At 66.2% G+C, this 18,516-nt stretch overlaps 2 protein-coding genes across 3 annotated transcripts in view; both read right to left on the bottom strand.

Annotated features, from left to right (window-relative positions):
* Positions 1–901: 901 nt before the first annotated feature.
* ATP6V1F (ATPase H+ transporting V1 subunit F) lies at positions 902–2,804 on the bottom strand. Its single transcript, XM_051773959.1, has 2 exons — positions 2,442–2,804; positions 902–1,997 (listed from the first exon to the last, which is right to left on the bottom strand). Exons 1-2 carry the CDS (start codon positions 2,597–2,599, stop codon positions 1,796–1,798), a joined length of 360 nt encoding a protein of 119 aa, XP_051629919.1. The 5' UTR covers positions 2,600–2,804; the 3' UTR covers positions 902–1,795.
* A 519-nt stretch (positions 2,805–3,323) lies between these two features.
* FLNC (filamin C) overlaps positions 3,324–18,516 on the bottom strand; it is a 30,248-nt gene continuing 15,055 nt past the window's right edge. Inside the window, exons 23-47 of one of the 2 annotated variants that reach the window (XM_051773973.1) lie at positions 17,948–18,110; positions 17,246–17,406; positions 16,405–16,572; positions 15,888–16,011; positions 15,641–15,797; positions 15,209–15,398; positions 14,451–14,474; positions 14,106–14,353; positions 13,505–13,592; positions 13,281–13,421; positions 12,999–13,127; positions 12,711–12,884; positions 12,054–12,215; positions 11,223–11,426; positions 10,845–10,997; positions 10,625–10,747; positions 9,715–9,975; positions 7,949–8,218; positions 7,350–7,487; positions 6,943–7,058; positions 6,500–6,629; positions 5,927–6,103; positions 5,450–5,668; positions 4,870–5,079; positions 3,324–3,575 (exon numbers count right to left, since the gene is read on the bottom strand). In XM_051773973.1, coding sequence (XP_051629933.1) covers positions 3,388–3,575; positions 4,870–5,079; positions 5,450–5,668; positions 5,927–6,103; positions 6,500–6,629; positions 6,943–7,058; positions 7,350–7,487; positions 7,949–8,218; positions 9,715–9,975; positions 10,625–10,747; positions 10,845–10,997; positions 11,223–11,426; positions 12,054–12,215; positions 12,711–12,884; positions 12,999–13,127; positions 13,281–13,421; positions 13,505–13,592; positions 14,106–14,353; positions 14,451–14,474; positions 15,209–15,398; positions 15,641–15,797; positions 15,888–16,011; positions 16,405–16,572; positions 17,246–17,406; positions 17,948–18,110 — 4,118 coding nt within the window. In that variant the 3' untranslated portion in view covers positions 3,324–3,387. The remainder of the gene's footprint in view (positions 3,576–4,869; positions 5,080–5,449; positions 5,669–5,926; positions 6,104–6,499; positions 6,630–6,942; positions 7,059–7,349; positions 7,488–7,948; positions 8,219–9,714; positions 9,976–10,624; positions 10,748–10,844; positions 10,998–11,222; positions 11,427–12,053; positions 12,216–12,710; positions 12,885–12,998; positions 13,128–13,280; positions 13,422–13,504; positions 13,593–14,105; positions 14,354–14,450; positions 14,475–15,208; positions 15,399–15,640; positions 15,798–15,887; positions 16,012–16,404; positions 16,573–17,245; positions 17,407–17,947; positions 18,111–18,516) is intronic. The other variant, XM_051773974.1, reaches the window with a different exon arrangement.

Here is an 18,516-nt window from a genome sequence, read left to right as displayed (position 1 = left end):
ACATGTGTGTGACCCCTGTGTGTGTGACACATGTGTGTGTGACACCTGTGTGTGACCCCTGTGTGTGTGACACATGTGTGTGACACCTGTGTGTGTGACACCTGTGTGTGACCCCTCTGTGTGTGACACCTGTGTGTGACCCCTCTGTGTGTGACACCTGTGTGTGTGACACGTGTGTGTGACACCTGTGTGTGACACCTGTGTGTGTGACCCCTGTGTGTGTGACACCTGTGTGTGTGACCCCTGTGTGTGTGATACCCGTGTCCGTGCCCACCCAGCTGTGTGTCCCCCAGCACTGCCCCCTCAGGCCTCCCTGTGATCTGGGTCACCCCCCAGGTGCCACTCCCATCCCAGGGGCACAGGCTGTGGGGGCAGGCAGGAAGGTGGGGGCCGGGGGTCTCCATGGGGCACAGGGGTTCGTCCCTGCTGTTCCCCCCGGGTTAGGGGTCTTGGGGGGAGTCAGGGTGCCCCTGTGCCCGTGGGTCTGGGACCCCCAGATGTGGTGTCCCTGTTCCTTCCCCGTGGCCCACAGCATGTCCCTCCTCCATCCCTGTCCCTGTGCCACATACCCATGCCCCTCCTGCTCCTGTCCCCCCCGTGCCCCACTGTGTGTCCCTGTGCCCCACAGCGTGTCCCTACCGTGTCACTGTCACCCCCTGTGCCCCACTGTGTGTCCCTGTGCCCCACAGTGTGTCCCTACAGTGTCACTGTCACCCCCCGTGCCCCACAGCGTGTCACTGTCCCACCCGTGCTCCAGAGCATGCCCTTGTACCACACCCCCGTGCATCCCCCCGCCCCTTCCTGTCCCCCTCCATGCCTCACAGTGTGTGTCCCCCCCCCGGTCCCTGTCCCCTGTGTGTCCCCCCCACGTCCCCCAGTGCCCCACAGAGCAGAGCCGATGACAAGTGGTGTCAGTACATGTTGGGGGCGCGGGGAGGACACACAAGGGGGGATACAAATGTCACTGGGAGGGCAATAAATACCAGACCCCCCCGCGGGGCTCTGCCAGGGCACAGGGGGCTGAGGAAGGGCTGGTGACAAGGGATTGTGACAAGGTCACGGTGACAACTCCCGGTGTCCTTGGGGTGTCCCTGCCCCCCCTCCCCGCTCTCCCTCCCTGCCCGCGGGCGGGATCCAGCAGGATCCGGTGGTGGCACTTCCCCATCACGGGACACGGCTGAGACACCGTCACAGGGCACCCACGGGGCCCCCCGGCCCCCTCAGAGACACACTAGGGTCCCTCTTGTCGCCCCCAGACCCGTGGGACACCCTCAGGGACCCTCTGTCACCCCCAAGGAGCCCCCAAGCAGCAGCCTGGGGTGGGCTGGGGACCCCGTGGGGTGGGGACCAGCAGACATGGGGCACAGGCCCCCAGGAACCCCCAGGTGGGTTTCCCTGTCGTGGAGACCCCGTGGGATGCCAGGGGCTGTTTTGGGGCACCAGGTGGGGTCTGTTGCAGCTCATCGGGAGTGAAGAGGTCAGGGGGGGCTGGGGAGGTGCCAGGGGCTGTGTGGGGGTGCTGAAGGGGTCCTGGGGGTGCCCATCACAGGTGGTCGGGCACGAGGAGGCCACAAGCGCAGCACAGAGGGGCAGTTTGGGGGGCTGAGGGGGTTTGAGGATACTGGGGGGGTACCAGGGGTACTGTTTGTGGTTTGGCGGTCCAGAGGATGTTCAGGAGGGGTCCTGTGGCATTTGGAGGTACCAGGGAGGGGTTTGGGGGTCCCGGGGAGGCTGGAGGTACCGAGGGGGGCCGGGGGGCTTTGGAGGTATGGGGGGGCTGGGGGGTCCTGGGGCTCTATCGCAGCTCGTCAGGAGCAAAGAGCCCGCGGGCGCGGCGCAGCACCGAGTCCCGGGCCGGGTCGTACGGGTGGTCCTTGGAGGGGATCTCGAGCACCGCGGGCAGCGCCCGGGCGTGGGCTGCGACCGCCGGCCGGATCTGCTCCGCCAGCGCCTGCGAGATCAGGATCATCCCCACGTCCTCCCGCGCCAGGAAACCCCTGGAACAGGGAAACGGAGGGTCGGGGGGGCACAGAGAACCTCACCCACGGATGGGGACCCCAGCGCGGTGGTGGGACAGGGGATTCCGGGATTCCTTGTATCCCCTGATCCCCCCAAGCACCCCTGGGACCCCCCCCCGACACTCCTGATATCCCTCTGACACCCCCCGAGGGGCTCCTGGGACCTTCCAGACCCCAAATCCCTCCCATACCCTCCTGAGACCCCCAACCCCTCACCCGAGACTCCTGGGTCCCCTCTCCAACTGCTCCAGACCCCCCCGAACTTCTGGGATCCCCTAGACTCCAAAATCCGCCCAGACCCTCCTCAAGGACCACTGAGACCCCCTCCAGGAACCACCCCAGGGACCCCTCGGACCCCCCAGCCCCTCCTGAGCCCACTCAGAGCCCACCCAGAGCCCCCCGGGACGCCCTCGTGCCCCCCACCGAAAGGTCTCCTCGATCTCGGCCAGGCTCGTCTCCTTCTCCACCACCAGGAAGTTGGGCCGCCGGTGCTTGTCCAGCTCGCCGATGCCGCCCAGCAGGAACCCGGTCACGGTGTCCTCATCGCCCATCACGGCGATCAGCTTCCCGCGGCCCGCCATGCCCGGGCCGCGCCACGACCGGGGCCCGCCGGGGTCGGGACCCTCCGAGAGCCGCCGCCGGGACCCGCCGGGATCGGGACCCTCCGGCAGCCGCCGCCGGGACCGAGATCGGGATCGGGACCGACCGGGAGCGACCGGAACCCGCCGGGAGCCGCCGCCGCCGCTTCCGGGTCCCGCCGCCGCCGTGCTGGACACGCCCCCCAGCTCGCCCCGCCCACCACCGCCCCGGGAACTCGACACTCCGCCCCCCCGCCGGTGAGCTCCGCCCCCCCTCCGCCGGTGAGTTCCGCCCCCTCCGCCGGTGAGCTCCGCCCCCTCCGCCGGTGAGCTCCGCCCCTGCCGCTCCGGCCCTGCCCCTCCGGTAACGCCCCCGGTAACGCCCCCCGGCCCTGCCGGCCCCGCCCCGCCCGCGCTGGCCCCGCCCCTCGCGGCCGAGGCCGCGCGCACGCGCAGTGCGCCGTGCCCTTGAGGGGACGCGGGGACTCCGCGGGCACAGCGCCCCCTGCCGGACAGCACGGGCACCGCGGGGCGCCCCCGACACCTGTCCCGGATCCCCCGGGACCCCCCAGGACCCCCCGGCTCCCGCCGTCCTGCCAGGGCCCCCGCCGGGACCCCCTCGGGACCCGGTCATTCTGCCCCAGACCCCCCGCACCTCAGTGTCCTGCTCCGGACCACCCCGTCCCGTCCCCCCCACATCATGGCCCCGCCATCACTCAGACCGCTCTTTCTCTCCCAGTGCTTTATTGACGGGCCCGGGCCCCCCGGCGGCTCGGGGGCCGTGGGGGGTCTCAGGCGGCGGTGACGCGGAAGGGGCTCCCCGGCACGTCGCGGTCGCCCCAGCGCAGCAGCAGCACGTACTCGCCCCGCTCGCGCACGCTGTAGGTCACCGTGTACACCCGGTTCCCCTCGTGCTTCACGTGCACCTCCTCGCACGGGGCCTTGGGGCCGTGCACCCCCACCAGCAGCATGTTTGTGCCTGGGGGGACAACAGGGGGTGACATCCCGGCCTGAGACCCCCCCACTGCATCCCATACCTTCCATTGCATCCCACAGCCCCCATTGCATCCCACACCTTCCACTGCATCCCACAGCCCCCATTGCATCCCATACCTCCCACTGCATCCCACAGCCCCCATTGCATCCCATACCTCCCACTGCATCCCACAGCCCCCATTGCATCCCACAGCCCCATTGCATCCCAGACCCCCCACTGCATCCCACAGCCCCCACTGCATCCCACACCTTCCACTGCATCCCACAGCCCCCATTGCATCCCAGACCCCCCACTGCATCCCACACCTTCCACTGCATCCCACAGCCCCCATTGCATCCCAGACCCCCCACTGCATCCCATACCCCCCACTGCATCCCACAGCCCCCATTGCATCCCATACCTCCCACTGCATCCCACAGCCCCCATTGCATCCCAGACCCCCCATTGCATCCCACAGCCCCCATTGCATCCCAGACCCCCCACTGCATCCCAGACCCCCCACTGCATCCCACAGCCCCCACTGCATCCCACAGCCCCCATTGCATCCCAGACCTTCCACTGCATCCCACAGCCCCCATTGCATCCCAGACCTCCCACTGCATCCCACAGCCCCCATTGCATCCCAGACCCCCCACTGCACCCCACACCTCCCACTGCATCCCACAGCCCCCATTGCATCCCAGACCCCCCCACTGCATCCCACAGCCCCCATTGCATCCCAGACCCCCCACTGCATTCCACAGCCCCCATTGCATCCCAGACCCCCCACTGCATCCCACAGCCCCCATTGCATCCCAGACCCCCCCACTGCATCCCACAGCCCCCATTGCATCCCAGACCCCCCTCTGCATCCCACAGCCCCCATTGCATCCCATACCTCCCACTGCATCCCAGACCCCCCACTGCATCCCATACCTCCCACTGCATCCCACAGCCCCCATTGCATCCCAGACCCCCCCACTGCATCCCATACCTCCCACTGCATCCCACAGCCCCCATTGCATCCCAGACCCCCCCACTGCATCCCATACCTCCCACTGCATCCCACACCCCCCACTGCACCCCAAACCCTGCCACTGCACCCCAATCCCCCCCCACACCCCCACCAGCAGCATGTTTGTGCCTGGGGGGGCACAGGAGGGGTCACCCTGAGCTTGAGACCCAAGAGCCCCCCACTGCACCCCAAACCCCAACACTGCACCCAAGTTCCCCCCCTAGGAGCCCCCGGACCCCCCTACTGACCCCCATCTCCCCCCCAGGCCCCCCGCCCCCTCACCGGCCTTGCTGCAGTCCACTGTGAAGTGGTTCTTGTGGCCCAGGCGGGCGGTCGCCAGCCCCGGCCCTCGGGCCACCACTTGCCCTGCGTCCGACGGGGCCTTGGTGACCCCCCCAAAGGCGGGGGGGCCCCGCGAGCCCGCCCGTGCCACCGGCTCCACCAGCACCGTCGAGGTCTCATGCAGGCTGTGCCCCCCCGACAGCCGTGGGCCTGGGGAGCACAGGGGGGACACCGTCAGCCCCCGCCATGGGGACACCCCCCCGCCACACCGTGCTGGGGGGTCACAGCGACACCTTCCAGGGACAACCCATCATGTCACCCTGGGGCTCTTTCACCATGTCACCCAACCCCAGGACCCCCTACACCACCGCCCTGGGGACCCCCCATCGTGTCCTGCGGGGACTGCCTGTCACACCACCCTGGGAACACCCTCGTTCATGTCACTCTGGGGATCCTGCCACCTCCCTGCCACCCCCGTCATGCCCATCATTGACCCTTGTCACTCCACACTGGGGACCCCCGAATTCCCCCCCAGATCCCCTTCATCCATCCCCCATCCCCATGTCCCCCCTGGCCGTACCGGTGACCTTGGCCTTGAAGGGGCTGCCCACGATGTGGTGGGGGCCCCCATACTTGATGGAGATGAGGTAGTTGCCAGGGGCCATGGGGGTGTAGGTGACGCGGTGGCCCTCGGGGACCTCAGTGCAGTCCAGCTCCACCTTGGAGGGGCCGTCGATGGTGACAGCCAGTGCCCCTGCCCCTGCATTGGCCGTCTGCACCAGGAACTCCGAGGGCACCCCTGGGACACAGGAGACACGAGGATGGCACCATGGGGGGGACACCGTGACCCCATTGTGGCCACCACCCATGGCCACATCCCCATCATGGCAATTCCTGTGGCCACATTTCCACTACCGCCGACATGGCCACATCTCCAGCATGGCCATCATCACAGCCACGGTGTTGACCATGGCCTGTCTCCATCACCACTCCATGGCCATGTCCCCATCCCCAGCCCCCTCCCACGGCCGTGTCCCTGTCCCCACAGCAGTGTCACCTGTGCGGCCGCCCTCGAGGCCAGGCCCGAAGGCAGTGACGAGCCCGGGGTCCCCGGCCTGGCTCTGCTCGCCCACGCGGATGTTGAAGGGGCTGCCGGGCACGTGGCGCCCGTTGAAGCGCAGGTCGATGGAGTGCACCCCGTTCTCACGCGGCAGGAACCCCAGCGCGTACCGGTCTGGGGGACACACACATGGCACCGTGACCTCGAGTCCCCATGTTCTGTATCCCCACACCCCGTGCCCCCACACCCAGTTTTCGCACAGCAGGAACCCCAGTGTGTGCTGGTCTGGGGGAACATCGTGTCACAGCAGCGTCCCCATGTCCCATATCCCTATGTCCTATGTCCCCGTGTCCCCATGTCCCTGTGTGTCCCCGTGCCCACACCCCCAGCATGTACCAGTCTGGGGGGACAGACTGGTGTGTCCTGTGTCCCCATGTCCCTCTGTCCCCATATACCTCATGTCCCCAAGCCCCACGTACCCACATCCCATGTCCCCTGTGTCCATCCCCCCCATCCCCAAGCCCAGTGTCCCCGCAGTGTCCCCGCAGTGTCCCCGCAGTGTCCCCTCACCGCTGTCCAGCTCAGACACGTAACACTCCTCCACCACCCCCGCGGGCGTGTGCACTTTGGCGTCGATGACACCGCGCGCCCCGTTCAGCTGCACCGCGAACGACGCCGGCTGGTTCACGGCCACCGTCTCCTGCGGGGACACCACGGTGCCATCAGAGACACAGGCAGGATGGGGGGCACCAGGGCAGAGGGGACACCGTGGGGCCCAGGGGTGACACAGGGGTGCCAGGTGGCCAGGAGTGACAGCAGGGAGGGTTCCAAGGGTGACGCGGGGGAGAGAGAGGTGGCCCCAGAGGGTCCCAAGGGTGCCACAGGAGACCCAAAGGAATGGGAGTCCCAAGGGTGCCACAGGGGCTCAGAGTGGCCCAGGGGTGACCTGGGGACCCAGGGAGTGTCTAGGAGCCCAGGGTGCCCCAGGGTGACACAGTGGGTGTCCCCAGTACCTGCAGGCTGGTGACAGTGAGGCGCCGGGCGTCGTCGGAGTGGGAGGCGACGGGGACGACAAAGGGGCTGTCGGGGATGTGCTCCTCGTTGAACTTGATGGACACTTCATAGTCACCTGGGGGACACGGGGACAGTCAGGCGGGGACCCCACACACCAGGGCCTCACACAAGGGGACCCCACACATAGGGACTGTGTCCCCTGCACCCTCCCTTGGGGACACCTGTGCACAGAGACATCTTTATGTGGGGACACCCTCACCTGGGGACACCTTCATACTTGGGGATACCTTTGCATGGGGGTCCCCCCTTGTACGAGGGTCCCACAGTCCTGGCCCCAGGCTGAGCACCCTTGGGGGGGGGCAGGTGCTTGGTGTGTTGGGGGTGTTGGGAGGCAGCCCCCTCTCACCTGGCTCCTGCACCAGGTAGGAGACACCACAGGAGCCGTCCTTGCGGTCCTCGAAGGAGATCTCTGCCTTGCTGGGCCCCTCGACGGCGATGGAGAGACCCCCCGCGCCCGCCTCGCGTGTCCAGATGCTGAACTCGGCTGAGGGGGGGGCACCAGGTCACCCCGGCCCCCAGTGGCACTCCAGGACAGTGACACCCGTCACAGACCTGCACCCACCCCCCCTGGCACCCAGATCCCCCATAGCACCCCCACATTGCCCCCACACCCAACTGTACCCAAATCCCCAAACACAGCACCCAGAGCCCCCCAATTTCACCAACATCCCCTCTACCCATAGTACACACCCCCCATCACCCAACAGCACCCAGACCCCCCACTGTCCCCACAACCCCAGCCCCACAATAGCACCAACCTCCCCATTGGCCTCCACACCTCCCTCATTGCCCCCCATCCCCATCACACCCAGACCCTCCCTATCTCCCCAGTTGCCCCAATGCCCCCCATGCCCCCATGCCTTCCCCATACCTGGCTGACCCCCCCGTACCTGGCAGACCCCCCATGCCAGGCAGAGCCCCCCCGTTCCTGGCAGACCCCCGTACCTGGCGTGCCAGCCACGGCGCGCTGAAGGCCGGTGCCCCCCGCGCGCACCTTGTGGGCACCGCCCTCTCCCAGGGGCCCCACGGTGAACTGGAAGGGGCTCCCGGGCACGTGCTGGCCCCGGAACTTGACGCTGACGGTGTGGGCGCCCGTCTCCTGGGGCACGAAGCGCACGCTGTAGACCCCCGCGGCCCCCGGCACCACCTCGGCCTCGCGCCGCTGCCCCGACGGGCTCAGCACCTGCGCCGTCAGCTCCTGCACCGACGCCTCGCCTGCGGGCACACATCTCATCACCCCGGGCACCTGGGCACCCCGGCACTACCTCAACATCACCCCATTACTGTGCCAATATGGCACCCCATCACTGGGGCATGTTGTCACCTGTCACCAGGGCACCTTGTCACCACATCACTCTATCCTTCTGTAAATCTGGCACCCGAACACTAGGGCACCCCAGCACCTCAGCACCATTGTCACCCTGTCACCGCATCACCCCACCACCCCATCACCAGGGCACCCTGGCACCCCAGCACTCAGTCACACTGTCACTGTCACCTCACCATCCTGGCCCCAGGGTGCCCTGACATCCAGACACCCACTAGAGCCCATGGGCACCCCCTGTGCCCTTTACACACAGGACACACATGCGCTTGCCAGCGTGCACATGCTCACACAAGCACATTCACATGTGAGTTTGCACACTCATGCCAAGGGCACACACAACCCTCTCAGCACGTGGGGACCTGCCATAAGCACACACACCTCGTGTGAGCACACACCCCGTGAGTACACACACCCTGTGAGTACACACACCCCGTGAGCAGCTGTGCACCCCCTGTGAGCACACACACATCCTTGTGAGCACACAAACCCCCTGTGAGCACACACACATCCCTGTGAGCACACACACATCCCTGTGAGCACACACACCCCCTGTGAGCACACACACATCCTTTTGAGCACACAAACCCCAAGAGCACACGCACTCCATGAGCACACACCACCCCAAGAGCAGCTGTGCACCCCCTGTGAGCACACACACATCCCTGTGAGCACACACACAGCCCCTGTGAGCACACACACAGCCCCTGTGAGCACACACACACCCCCTGTGAGCACACACACATCCCTGTGAGCACACACACAGCCCCTGTGAGCACACACACATCCCTGTGAGCACACACACACACCCTGTGAGCACACACACATCCCTGTGAGCGCACACACATCCCTGTGAGCACACACACATCCCTGTGAGCACACACACCGCTGTGCAAGGGCACTCCCACATGCAAGTGAGCTCAGCCCTCATGCAAGCCCACTGCCGTGCACAGCCAGCCCTCGTGCAAACCCAGTCCTGTGCAAACCCAGCCCTATGCAAACATACTGGTGCTCCCCTACACCCAGTCCTTGTGCAAACACTCTCCTGCACTCACACGCCCCTCTCACACACCCAGCCCTCGTGCAAGCCCAGTGTCCTGCCCCAGAGCACGTGGTCCTCGTGCAAACGCACCCGCGTGTGCCAGTGCAGCTGCCCCCCGTGCAGGCAGTGCACCCTGCTTACCCAGCCCCGTGCAGGCAGTGCCCTGCTCACCCAGTGCCCTGCTCACCCAGTGCCCTGCTCACCCAGTGCCCTGCTCACCCAGCCCCATGCAGGCAGTGCCCTGCTCACCCAGTGCCCTGCTCACCCAGTGCCCTGCTCACCCCCCCCCGTGCACCCCCAGCCCTGCAGCCACCCCGCTGCCCTCACAGCCCCCGTAGGACGCACCCTCGTGTGTGCGCGCAGGGGCCCCGAAGGCGCCGATGCCCTCGCGGGGCCCGAAGGCCCCGAAGGTGCCGAAGGGCTCCGGGGGGGCCCGGGGGAAGGCGCCGCCCACGCGGGTCGACTCCTCCACGTGCACCTCGCGCGTGGTCTCCCCGCCGCGCGTCTTGCTGATCTCGGTGCGCTCCGTGCGCGTGTACGTGTGGCTGCTGCGCGTGAACGTGCGCGTCAGCCGCTCCTGCGCCGACACCATCTGGAACCAGTTCCCTGGGGAACGCCCCGCGGGGACACGGGCGGACAGCGGGGACACACAGGGACAGCGGGGGCACGGGGGGACCACGTGGACACGGAGGGGACCACAGGACGTGGGCACAGGGAGGGAGGACAGAAAGGTGCCCAGAGGAGTGGTGGGGACATGGGGATGTGGATGGACACAGGGTTGGATGAACGCGGGGATGGATGTAGGGATGGGTGGAGACATGAACAGGTGGAGATAGGGATGGTCACAGGGATGGAGACAAGGATGGACACAGGGATGATGGAATCATGGTGGGTGCAGACACGGGTGGCACAGGGATGGAAGTAGGGGTTGGTGCAGGGAGGGATGGACACGGGGATGGATGTAGGGATGGTTGCAGTGATGTACGGAGCCATGGGTGGATGAAGCCAGGGATGGACAAAGGATGTGGATGGAGGTACCGGTGAGTGGTGGCACACCCGGAGGGACGCACGGACACAGGCGCAGGCGCACGGAAGGACACGGACACAGACACACAGCGGGAAGAGAAGGAAGAAAGAGGGAGAAGTCAGAGCTGGAATGGCTGAGAGGCATCTCAGCCCACGGAGGAGGAGGAGGATGGAGGATGAAGGAGAAGAGGAGGAGGAGGAGGAGGAGGAGGAGGAAGGCCAAGCCTACCTGGGATTTTGAGGTTGAGGTCACAGGTGCTGCCCACGGTGGCGATGGAAGGTGCCTGCCGCCGGCGCGTGATGCTCTCCTTCATCCGGCCCTCACCCGTCACCTTCACTGTGAAGGGGCTCCCTGCAGGAGAAGGTCACCTCAGGAAGCTGTCACCCCTCCGGGGGTCCCAGTGCCCTGCACTGCACCCCTGTGCCCCCCCTCGTCCCCCTGGCCCCACCTGGAACATGTTTGTCGGCAAACTTAATGTTGATGATGTAGTTGCCGGGCTCAGTGGGGCAGTAGGTGACCTTGCAGGTGCCATCCTCCACATCCTCACAGTTGATGTCCACCTTGCTGGGGCCCTCGATGGACAGGCCCAGCCCGCCATAGCCTGGGCGACCACAGGGACACACTCAGAGGTGTCCCATGGTGGCTCTCCCTGTCCTGGAAATGGCCACGCCATGGACACCACCCCAACCCAGCCATCAAAGCCACCACCCCATCCTTGGGTGGCTAAAACCAACACGTGGTCATGGCCACCATTTCACCCTGGTCATAACCACAGCCACCACCCCATCCCGGCCCTGGCCATGGCCAACTCCCCCCGTGGCCTCACCAGCGCTGCGCGTGTCCACGATGAACTCAGCCACCTCGAAGGTGTGGCCCTCCAGCAGCCCTTGGCCCCACACCTTGACCCGGCCTGCGTCGCCAATCTCCGACTGCCCCACCAGGATCTTGAAGGGGCTGTTGGTGACGTGCTGCCCACTCTTCCGCACGCTCACCACGTGCTCGCCCACCTCCTTGGGCGTGAATGAGATGCCTGGGGGGACACCATGGTCACATCCCACCCTCAACCCACGGCCACCACCACCAGCCCTGCCCATCACCAACCCACGGCCACCACCACCAGCCCTGCCCATCACCAACCCATGGCCACCACCACCAGCCCTGCCCATCACCAACCCACGGCCACCACCACCAGCCCTGCCCATCACCAACCCACGGCCACCACCACCAGCCCCTGGCCAGACACCCAGCCCTGGCCATCTCCTCCAGCCCTTGGCCACCACAACCAACCTCTGGGCAGTTCTACCAACCCATGGCCACCATAACCAGCCGCTGACCATCTCCATCAGTCCCTCATCACCACCCACATCCCCTGATTATGGCCACCAATCCCTGGCGACCCAACGCCACGGGGCCACCCATTCCTGCGACTTCTCAACCCTTCTGTCCCCTGTCCCGCTAAGTGCCCAAGTCCCACATCCCCCTTTCATGGGCCCACGTCCCAGTTCTACTGCACCCATGTCCCTGTGCCTGCACAGTGTCCCCACGGTGTCCCCGTGTCCCCACAGTGTCCCCACGGTGTCCCCGTGTCCCCACAGTGTCCCCACAGTGTCCCCGTGTCCCCACAGTGTCCCCACGGTGTCCCCGTGTCCCCACACACCGATGTGGCGGTTGGGCAGCCTCTTGAGCAGGCAGGGCTCCTCGTTGCCCGAGGGTGCGCGGATGGTGGCCGCCAGCAGGCTCAGGTCTGTCTCTGCGATCTTCAGCGACACGTCGGTCGAGGTGCCCACGTTGAGCTGGGACGTGCGCATGGAATCATCCCCTGCAGAGACATCATCGGAGGGGACATCAGCTCAGGGTGGGGGCCGGGATGGATGGGGTCCCAAAGGCCATGGGATGGTGTGCCCAAGGCCCCACAAGGTCCCCATGATCACACAGAGAGGACCCTCAGGGCCGGAGGTTGCCCAAAGACATGTGAATAGGGTCCTCAAGTTCATGGATAGGGACCCCACAAGGTCCACATGTGATATGGTCCCCAAAGCTATGTGAGGTCCCCGTGGCCATGAATTGGGGTCTCCAAAGCTCCATGAGGTCCCCAAGGCCATGGGATGGGGAGCCCTGGTGGCCAGGGTTGGACAAGGGACATCACAGTTGTTTGATGGGGTCCCAGTGGCCATGAGGAAGGTGTCCCCGTGACCCCACGGGTGTCCCCATGACCACGCCATAGGCCCTATGACCACACAGGTGCCCCCATGGCCACGTGGAGACTCCAAGGACCCCCAGGACCCCCAGCCCCTGCTGTCCCTCCCCATCTCACCAGTGATCTTGGCAGTGAAGGGGCTGCCCGGGATGTGTTTGTCGTCGAAGCGCACAATGATGCTGTAGTCACCGGGGGCTGTGGGCAGATAGGACACGGTGCACGTCCCGTCCTTGTTGTCCTGGCAGGTGATCTCTGCCTTGGAGGGACCTTCCACTGCCAGCGACAGCCCACCTGGGGGTACAGGAGGTGTCAGGATGTGTCAGGAGGCACCAGGGATTTCCAGCCCCTCCTGGTAGCACTGAGGGGTCCCCATGACCGTCCCAGCTCCTCTTGGCCACCACTGACCCTCGCCGGCGTCCTTGGTGACGATGGTGAAGGTGCAGGGCTTGTTGACCATCCCGTGGCTCAGGCCCGGCCCGTAGGCACTGACATGGCGTGGGTTGATGGCATCCACGTAGAACTGGAGGGGACTCCCTGGGGACATGGACAACGACAGTCAGGGGCCCCACAGGGACACCCTAAACCAAGGGGTGACCAACCGGGGACCCAACAGGGACACCCCAACACCAACCAGGGCATGGTGGTATCGACCTTCCTCAGCCACCTCCCCGTGCCCGGGTGGCTCACCAGGGATGTGGTTGCCATCGTAGCGGATGTCCATCTCGTGCAGCCCCTTCTCGGAGGGGGCGTAGTGCACCGTCACCGTCCCGTCCTTGTTGTCGGTGATGTTGGGCCGCGCTGTCTTCCCCGAGGGCATCCGCACCTCGCCTGGGGGCACCGTGTCAGCAGGGGCACCAAGGGGGACTGGTGCCTCACAGGGTGCTCCCTGTCCCCCTGACCCCGCCCTGTACCTGTGATCTCACCCTTCTGCACCGTGAAGGGGATGACGAGGTTGAAGGGCCGGAGGTTCTCAGCGGTGGCCGGGGGCTCATCCGTGGCCTGATTGTATGGCAGAGAGGAGGGTGAGAACCCCGTGGTGGGCTCCCAGCCCTGGGGTGGCTGTAGTGGGGGGTGAGAACCCCAGGTTCCCAGCCCCAGAGTGACCCTCGCAGCCTCCAAACCCCACAGTGCCCACCTTGACCCTGGCCCCACGGCGCTCACCATGGTCACCCAACCCCATGGCACTCACCATGGTCTAACCCTAACCCTAACCCACCATGGTCTCCCAACTCTCTTAGCTCCATGGTGGCCACCATGGTCCTGACACTGTCCCAGGGTGCCCACCAGGGTCTTGCAATTCCATGACTCCCATCATGGTCACCCAACCCCATGGAGCCCATTGTGCTCTCATTACTTCTCACTGACCAGCTCTCTGTCCCTTGGTGCCCACCATGATGTTCAACCCCACCACAGTCTCCCTGCTCCATGGTGTCACCCTGGTCTCCAAAATCTCTGCCCCGTGGTGCCCACCACAACCCCCCAGACTCACAGAGCCCCCGGTCCCCCACCCACCAGGACGTGGAAGGGGCTGTTGGGGACGTGCTCCCCGCCGAAGCGGATGGTGATGACGTATTTGCCGGGCTCGGGCGCGGTGTAGAAGATGTCGAAGGTGCCGTCGTGGTTCTCCACCACGTCCACATCCAGCTCGGCGCCGTCGGGAGTCGACACCTTGCAGGTGACCTTTCCCTGTCCCGCTGCCTTCGCGTCCACCGTGATCACCGTCTCCTCCCCGATCTGGATCGTGGGGCCCAGGCAGGCGCCTGCAGGGGAGGGCGGGGTCAGGGCCATGGGGGGACCCCAAAACTACCCCCCAACTGCCCCCCCCAGCCCCCCAACTGCCCCCCCGGCGCCACTTACCCAGTCCATGGCCCCCAATGGATACTGCAAGAGAGACCAGGGAGAGCGGTGAGAAGGGGTTGGGGGCTGGCTGGGGGGCCGGGGGGGCCGAGGGGGCCGGGGGCTTCCGGGGGGGGCCGGCACATCCTGTCCTGGGGGCACCCTCTCATCCCCACTGCGCCATGGGGCAGGGCTGGGGGGTGCTGGGGGGTGCTGGGGACAGCAGTGGGGCAGGTAGGGGTGCTGGGGGGCAGTGAGAGGTGCTGGGGGCAGCAGTGGGGCAGGTGGGGGTGCTGGGGGGCAGTGAGGGGTGCTGGGGGCAGCAGTGGGGCAGGTGGGGGTGCTGGGGGGCAGTGGGGGTGCTGGGGGGCAGTGGGGGTGCTGTGAGGCAGCAGTGGGGCAGGTGGGGGTGCTGGGGGCAGCAGTGGGGTGCCAGGGGGCAAGGCAGGGGTGTCTGGGGTGGGCTGGGTGCTGTGGGGCAGCAAGGGGACACTGTCGGTCAGCATGTGGATGCCGTGAGGTAGGAGGGGATGCCATGGGGCAGCACGGGGACATGGTGGGTCAGCGAGGGATGCGGTGGGCCAGCAAAAGGACACCACAGGGCAGTGAGGGGATGCCACGGGGCAGCGAGGGGACACCACGGGTCAGTGAGGGGACGTTGTGGGTCAGTGAGGGAACGCTGTGGATCAGCGAGGGGATGCTGTGGATCAGCGAGGGAACGCCATGGGGCAGCAAGGGATAGCATGGATCAGCATGAGGACACTGTGGGGCAGCCCCACCTGTGACGAGGCACTTGCTGGCATCGCCGGCGGGCACGGCGAGGACGCGGAAGGGCGACGCGGGGATCTCGTCCCCCCCGTACTTGACGGTGCTGGTGTAGCGCCCCGGCACGTCGGGCACGTAGGATACCGTGTAGGTGCCATCCCCGTTGTCCCGGATCGACGCCTTCTTGGGCTGCCCCTCGGGGTCCTGCAGGCAACCCCCATCGGTGCCCCGTGCTCAGCACCCCGGTATGTGAGGGAAGGGGCACCCCGTGTCTCCCCCTGGCACTGACCAGGATCTGCACCATGAGCAGCCCCTCGCCCACTCCCCAGGTCCCCACATGTTCCCCCCTACGCTGACCAGGATCTGCACAGTGAGAAGCCCCTCACCCACCCCCCATCTGTCCCCTCACACCTCCCATGCCCCCCACGTTCCCCCCCTACACTGACCAGGATCTGCACGGTGAGGAGCCCCTCGCCTGCGTCGCGGGCGTCGATGGTGAACTCGACGGGGAGGCTGGCGGGGATGCCCCCCGCGCTCAGCCCGGGGCCGCTCGCCCGCACCTTGCTGGCATCGTGGGCTGGCAGCGCCATCACCTTGAAGGGGCTGTGGAGGTAGGGGATAAGGGGAGTGCCGGGACCCTCAGGCTGTGGGGGGTCCTGTGTCCCCACCCATCCACCCCAGGTGGGGTCTCACCTGCGCGGCACCTCCTGCCCTCCGTACTTGACGGCCACGGTGTAGGGTCCGTCGGTGGCCGGGGTGTAGGTGACCTTATGGGTGCCGTCACCGTTGTCTCGGACCTCCAGCGGCTCCGGCAGCCCTGTGGGGCAGCAGGACATGTGGGGTGGTGATATGTGAGGCAGGGGGACATATGGAGCAGGGGAACATGGAGGGTATAGAGTAGCATGTGGGGCAGGACATCCCTGAGCAGGGAACTCCATGGGGCAGGACGTCCTAGGGAGAAGGGCATCCATGGGGCTGGACATTCTGTGGAGCAGGATATCCATGGGTAGGACACCCTATAGAGCAGGGCATGTCACAGGGCAGGACACCCTATGGAACATGGCATCCATGGGTTGGACAAGCCATGATGCAGGACATCTATGGGTCAGGACATCCCAAGGAGCAGGACACCCTGTGGACCATGGGATCCACTGGGCAGGGTTAGGACACCCCACAAGACAGGGCCTCCACCCCCCACGTCCCCACGTACCGGCGGGCCCCAGCAGCGTCACCTCGAGGGCCGCGCGCCCCGCGGCGCTGACGTCCACGGTGAAGGTCTGGGGCAGCCGCGCACGGACAGTGGGGCCCAGCCCCGGCCCCGAGCACGTCACCTTCGAGGGGTCCACGGCATCCCGCACCCGCACCCGGAACGGGCTCCCTGCAGGGGGAAGGGGTCAGTGCATGGAGTGGGCACTGCGGGGGCAGGGTAGGGTGGGGATGGGGGTGGCATGGCCATTGGGTCAATGTGGGCATGGGGTCAGCATGGGCATGGGGTCAGCATGAGGGTGAGGTCGGCGTGGCCCTGAGGCCAACATATCCTTAGGATCATAATGGGCACGGGGACAGTATGGCTGTAGGGTCAGTGTGTCCACAGTGGGCATGGGCACAGTGTGGGGCCAACGTGTTCATGAGGTTGACATGCCCATGGGGTCAACACAGCTGTAGGGTCCACATGGCCATGGGTTCAAAATGGGCATGGGGACAGTGTGACCAGAGGGTCAACGTGGCCATGGGGTCAATGGGAGCCATGAGTTCAACATGCCCGTGAGGTCAGTTTGGCCACGGGGACAACCTAACCATGGGGTCAATGTGGGCACAATGACTGCATGGCCATGGGATCAGCATGGGGAAGGGCTCAGCATGGGCATGGGCACAGTGTGGCTGTAGGGTCACTGTGGCCATGGGGATATCAAAGCCATGGCCACGGGGATAGCAGAGGCAGAGGACGGCTTGGGCATGGGGCCACCATGGTATCACCACAGCGTGGCCCTGTGGCCAACAGACGCCCACCGGGACACCTCCCCCCCGCCCATCCCCGTGTCCCCCCGCACCGGGAATGGGGTGGCCGCCGAAGGTGATGTTGACGTCGTAGTCACCGGGCGTGAAGGGCACGTACTCCACCGCGCAGCTCCCGTCCTTGTTGTCCTTGCAGGACATCTTGGCCTCTGAGGGACCCTCGATGGCCAGACCCAGCCCCCCGGTGCCCGCGCCCCTGGAGAAACACCACTGGTCAGGGGGGGATGTGGGCACGGTGGGACCGTGCGGGAGAATGGCCGTGGTGGGGAGATGGAGGTGACACGGTGGCAGTGGGATGGAGGTGCCACCTCTGTGGCAAGGGGGGGAGGTGCCACCACCAAGGCAGTGAGGTGGGGGTGCCGTGCTAGTGGCAGGGAGATGGAGTGGCATGTTGGGGGCCATGCCATGTAGGTGCCACACCGGTGGCAGGGGTTGGAGGTGGCACACTGATGGCAGAGGGTGGAGATGGCCGGCTGGTGACAAGAGATGAAGGTGGCACCTCCATGGCAAAGGGGATGGAGATGCAGGTTTGGTGACCTGGGATGGAGGTGGCACATCCAAGGGAGGGGACACAGGCGGTACATCCAATGCAAGAGGATGGACATGGCTCCTCCATGGCAGGGGATGGAGATGGTGGGTTGGTGGCCTGGGACAGAGGTGACACCTCTGGGGGGAGGTCTGCGGGTATGGGGTGGGAGTTGAGGGTGGGAGTTGAGGGGCTCGGGGTCAGTGCCCACCTGGTCTCCACGGTGAAGTGGTTGGCTGTGCCCACCAAGCCGCCCTCCAGGCCGGGGCCATGCGCCCGCACGCGTGTGGGGTCACAGCCCTCGGCCACCCCCACGCGGAAGGGGCTCTTGGGGACCGCCACGTCGTCATATGTCACCTCCACCCGGTGCAGCCCTGTGACAGGGACAGTCACACACTGCCCATGGCAGGGAGGGGTCTCAGGGAGGGGCTGGGGGCTCTCGAGGTATTTGGGGGTCCCTGGGTGGGGTTTGGGTGGAGGTTGGGGATCCTTTGGTGGGGTGGGATGTGGTTCTTTGGCGGTTTTGTGGGGGTTTCAGGGGATTTGGGGTCCCTGGGTGGGGTTTGGAGGGTCTCAGGGACTTTGGGAATCCCTTGGGGGGGGGTTTAAGGGGGTTTGGGGGTTCTTGAATGAGGTTTTGGGGAGTGGCTGGGGGTCCCTGAGTGGAGTTTGGGGCTGTCTCAGGGGGTTTGGGGGTCTGTGGTTCTGGGGGGACAGGGGGAATTGAGAGGGTTGCCCACTTGGATGTGGTTTGGGAAGGTCCCTCTCTGGGGGTACCCC

Source organism: Manacus candei, unplaced genomic scaffold, assembly GCF_025592945.1.
Source record: "Manacus candei isolate 608988 ecotype Guabito, Panama unplaced genomic scaffold, ASM2559294v1 h1tg000182l, whole genome shotgun sequence".
NCBI lineage: Eukaryota > Metazoa > Chordata > Aves > Passeriformes > Pipridae > Manacus > Manacus candei.
Note: the sequence above shows the minus strand (reverse complement) of the source record. Positions and strands in the feature narration are given on the sequence as shown.

Excerpts from the sequence above, each read along its gene's own strand:
- ATP6V1F (XM_051773959.1), bottom strand. The coding sequence starts at position 2,599 with ATGGCGGGCCGCGGGAAGCTGATCGCCGTGATGGGCGATGAGGACACC. Across the intron at positions 1,998-2,441 it reads GAGATCGAGGAGACCTTTCG|GGGTTTCCTGGCGCGGGAGG; the intron begins GTGGGGGGCACG and ends TCCCTGTTCCAG.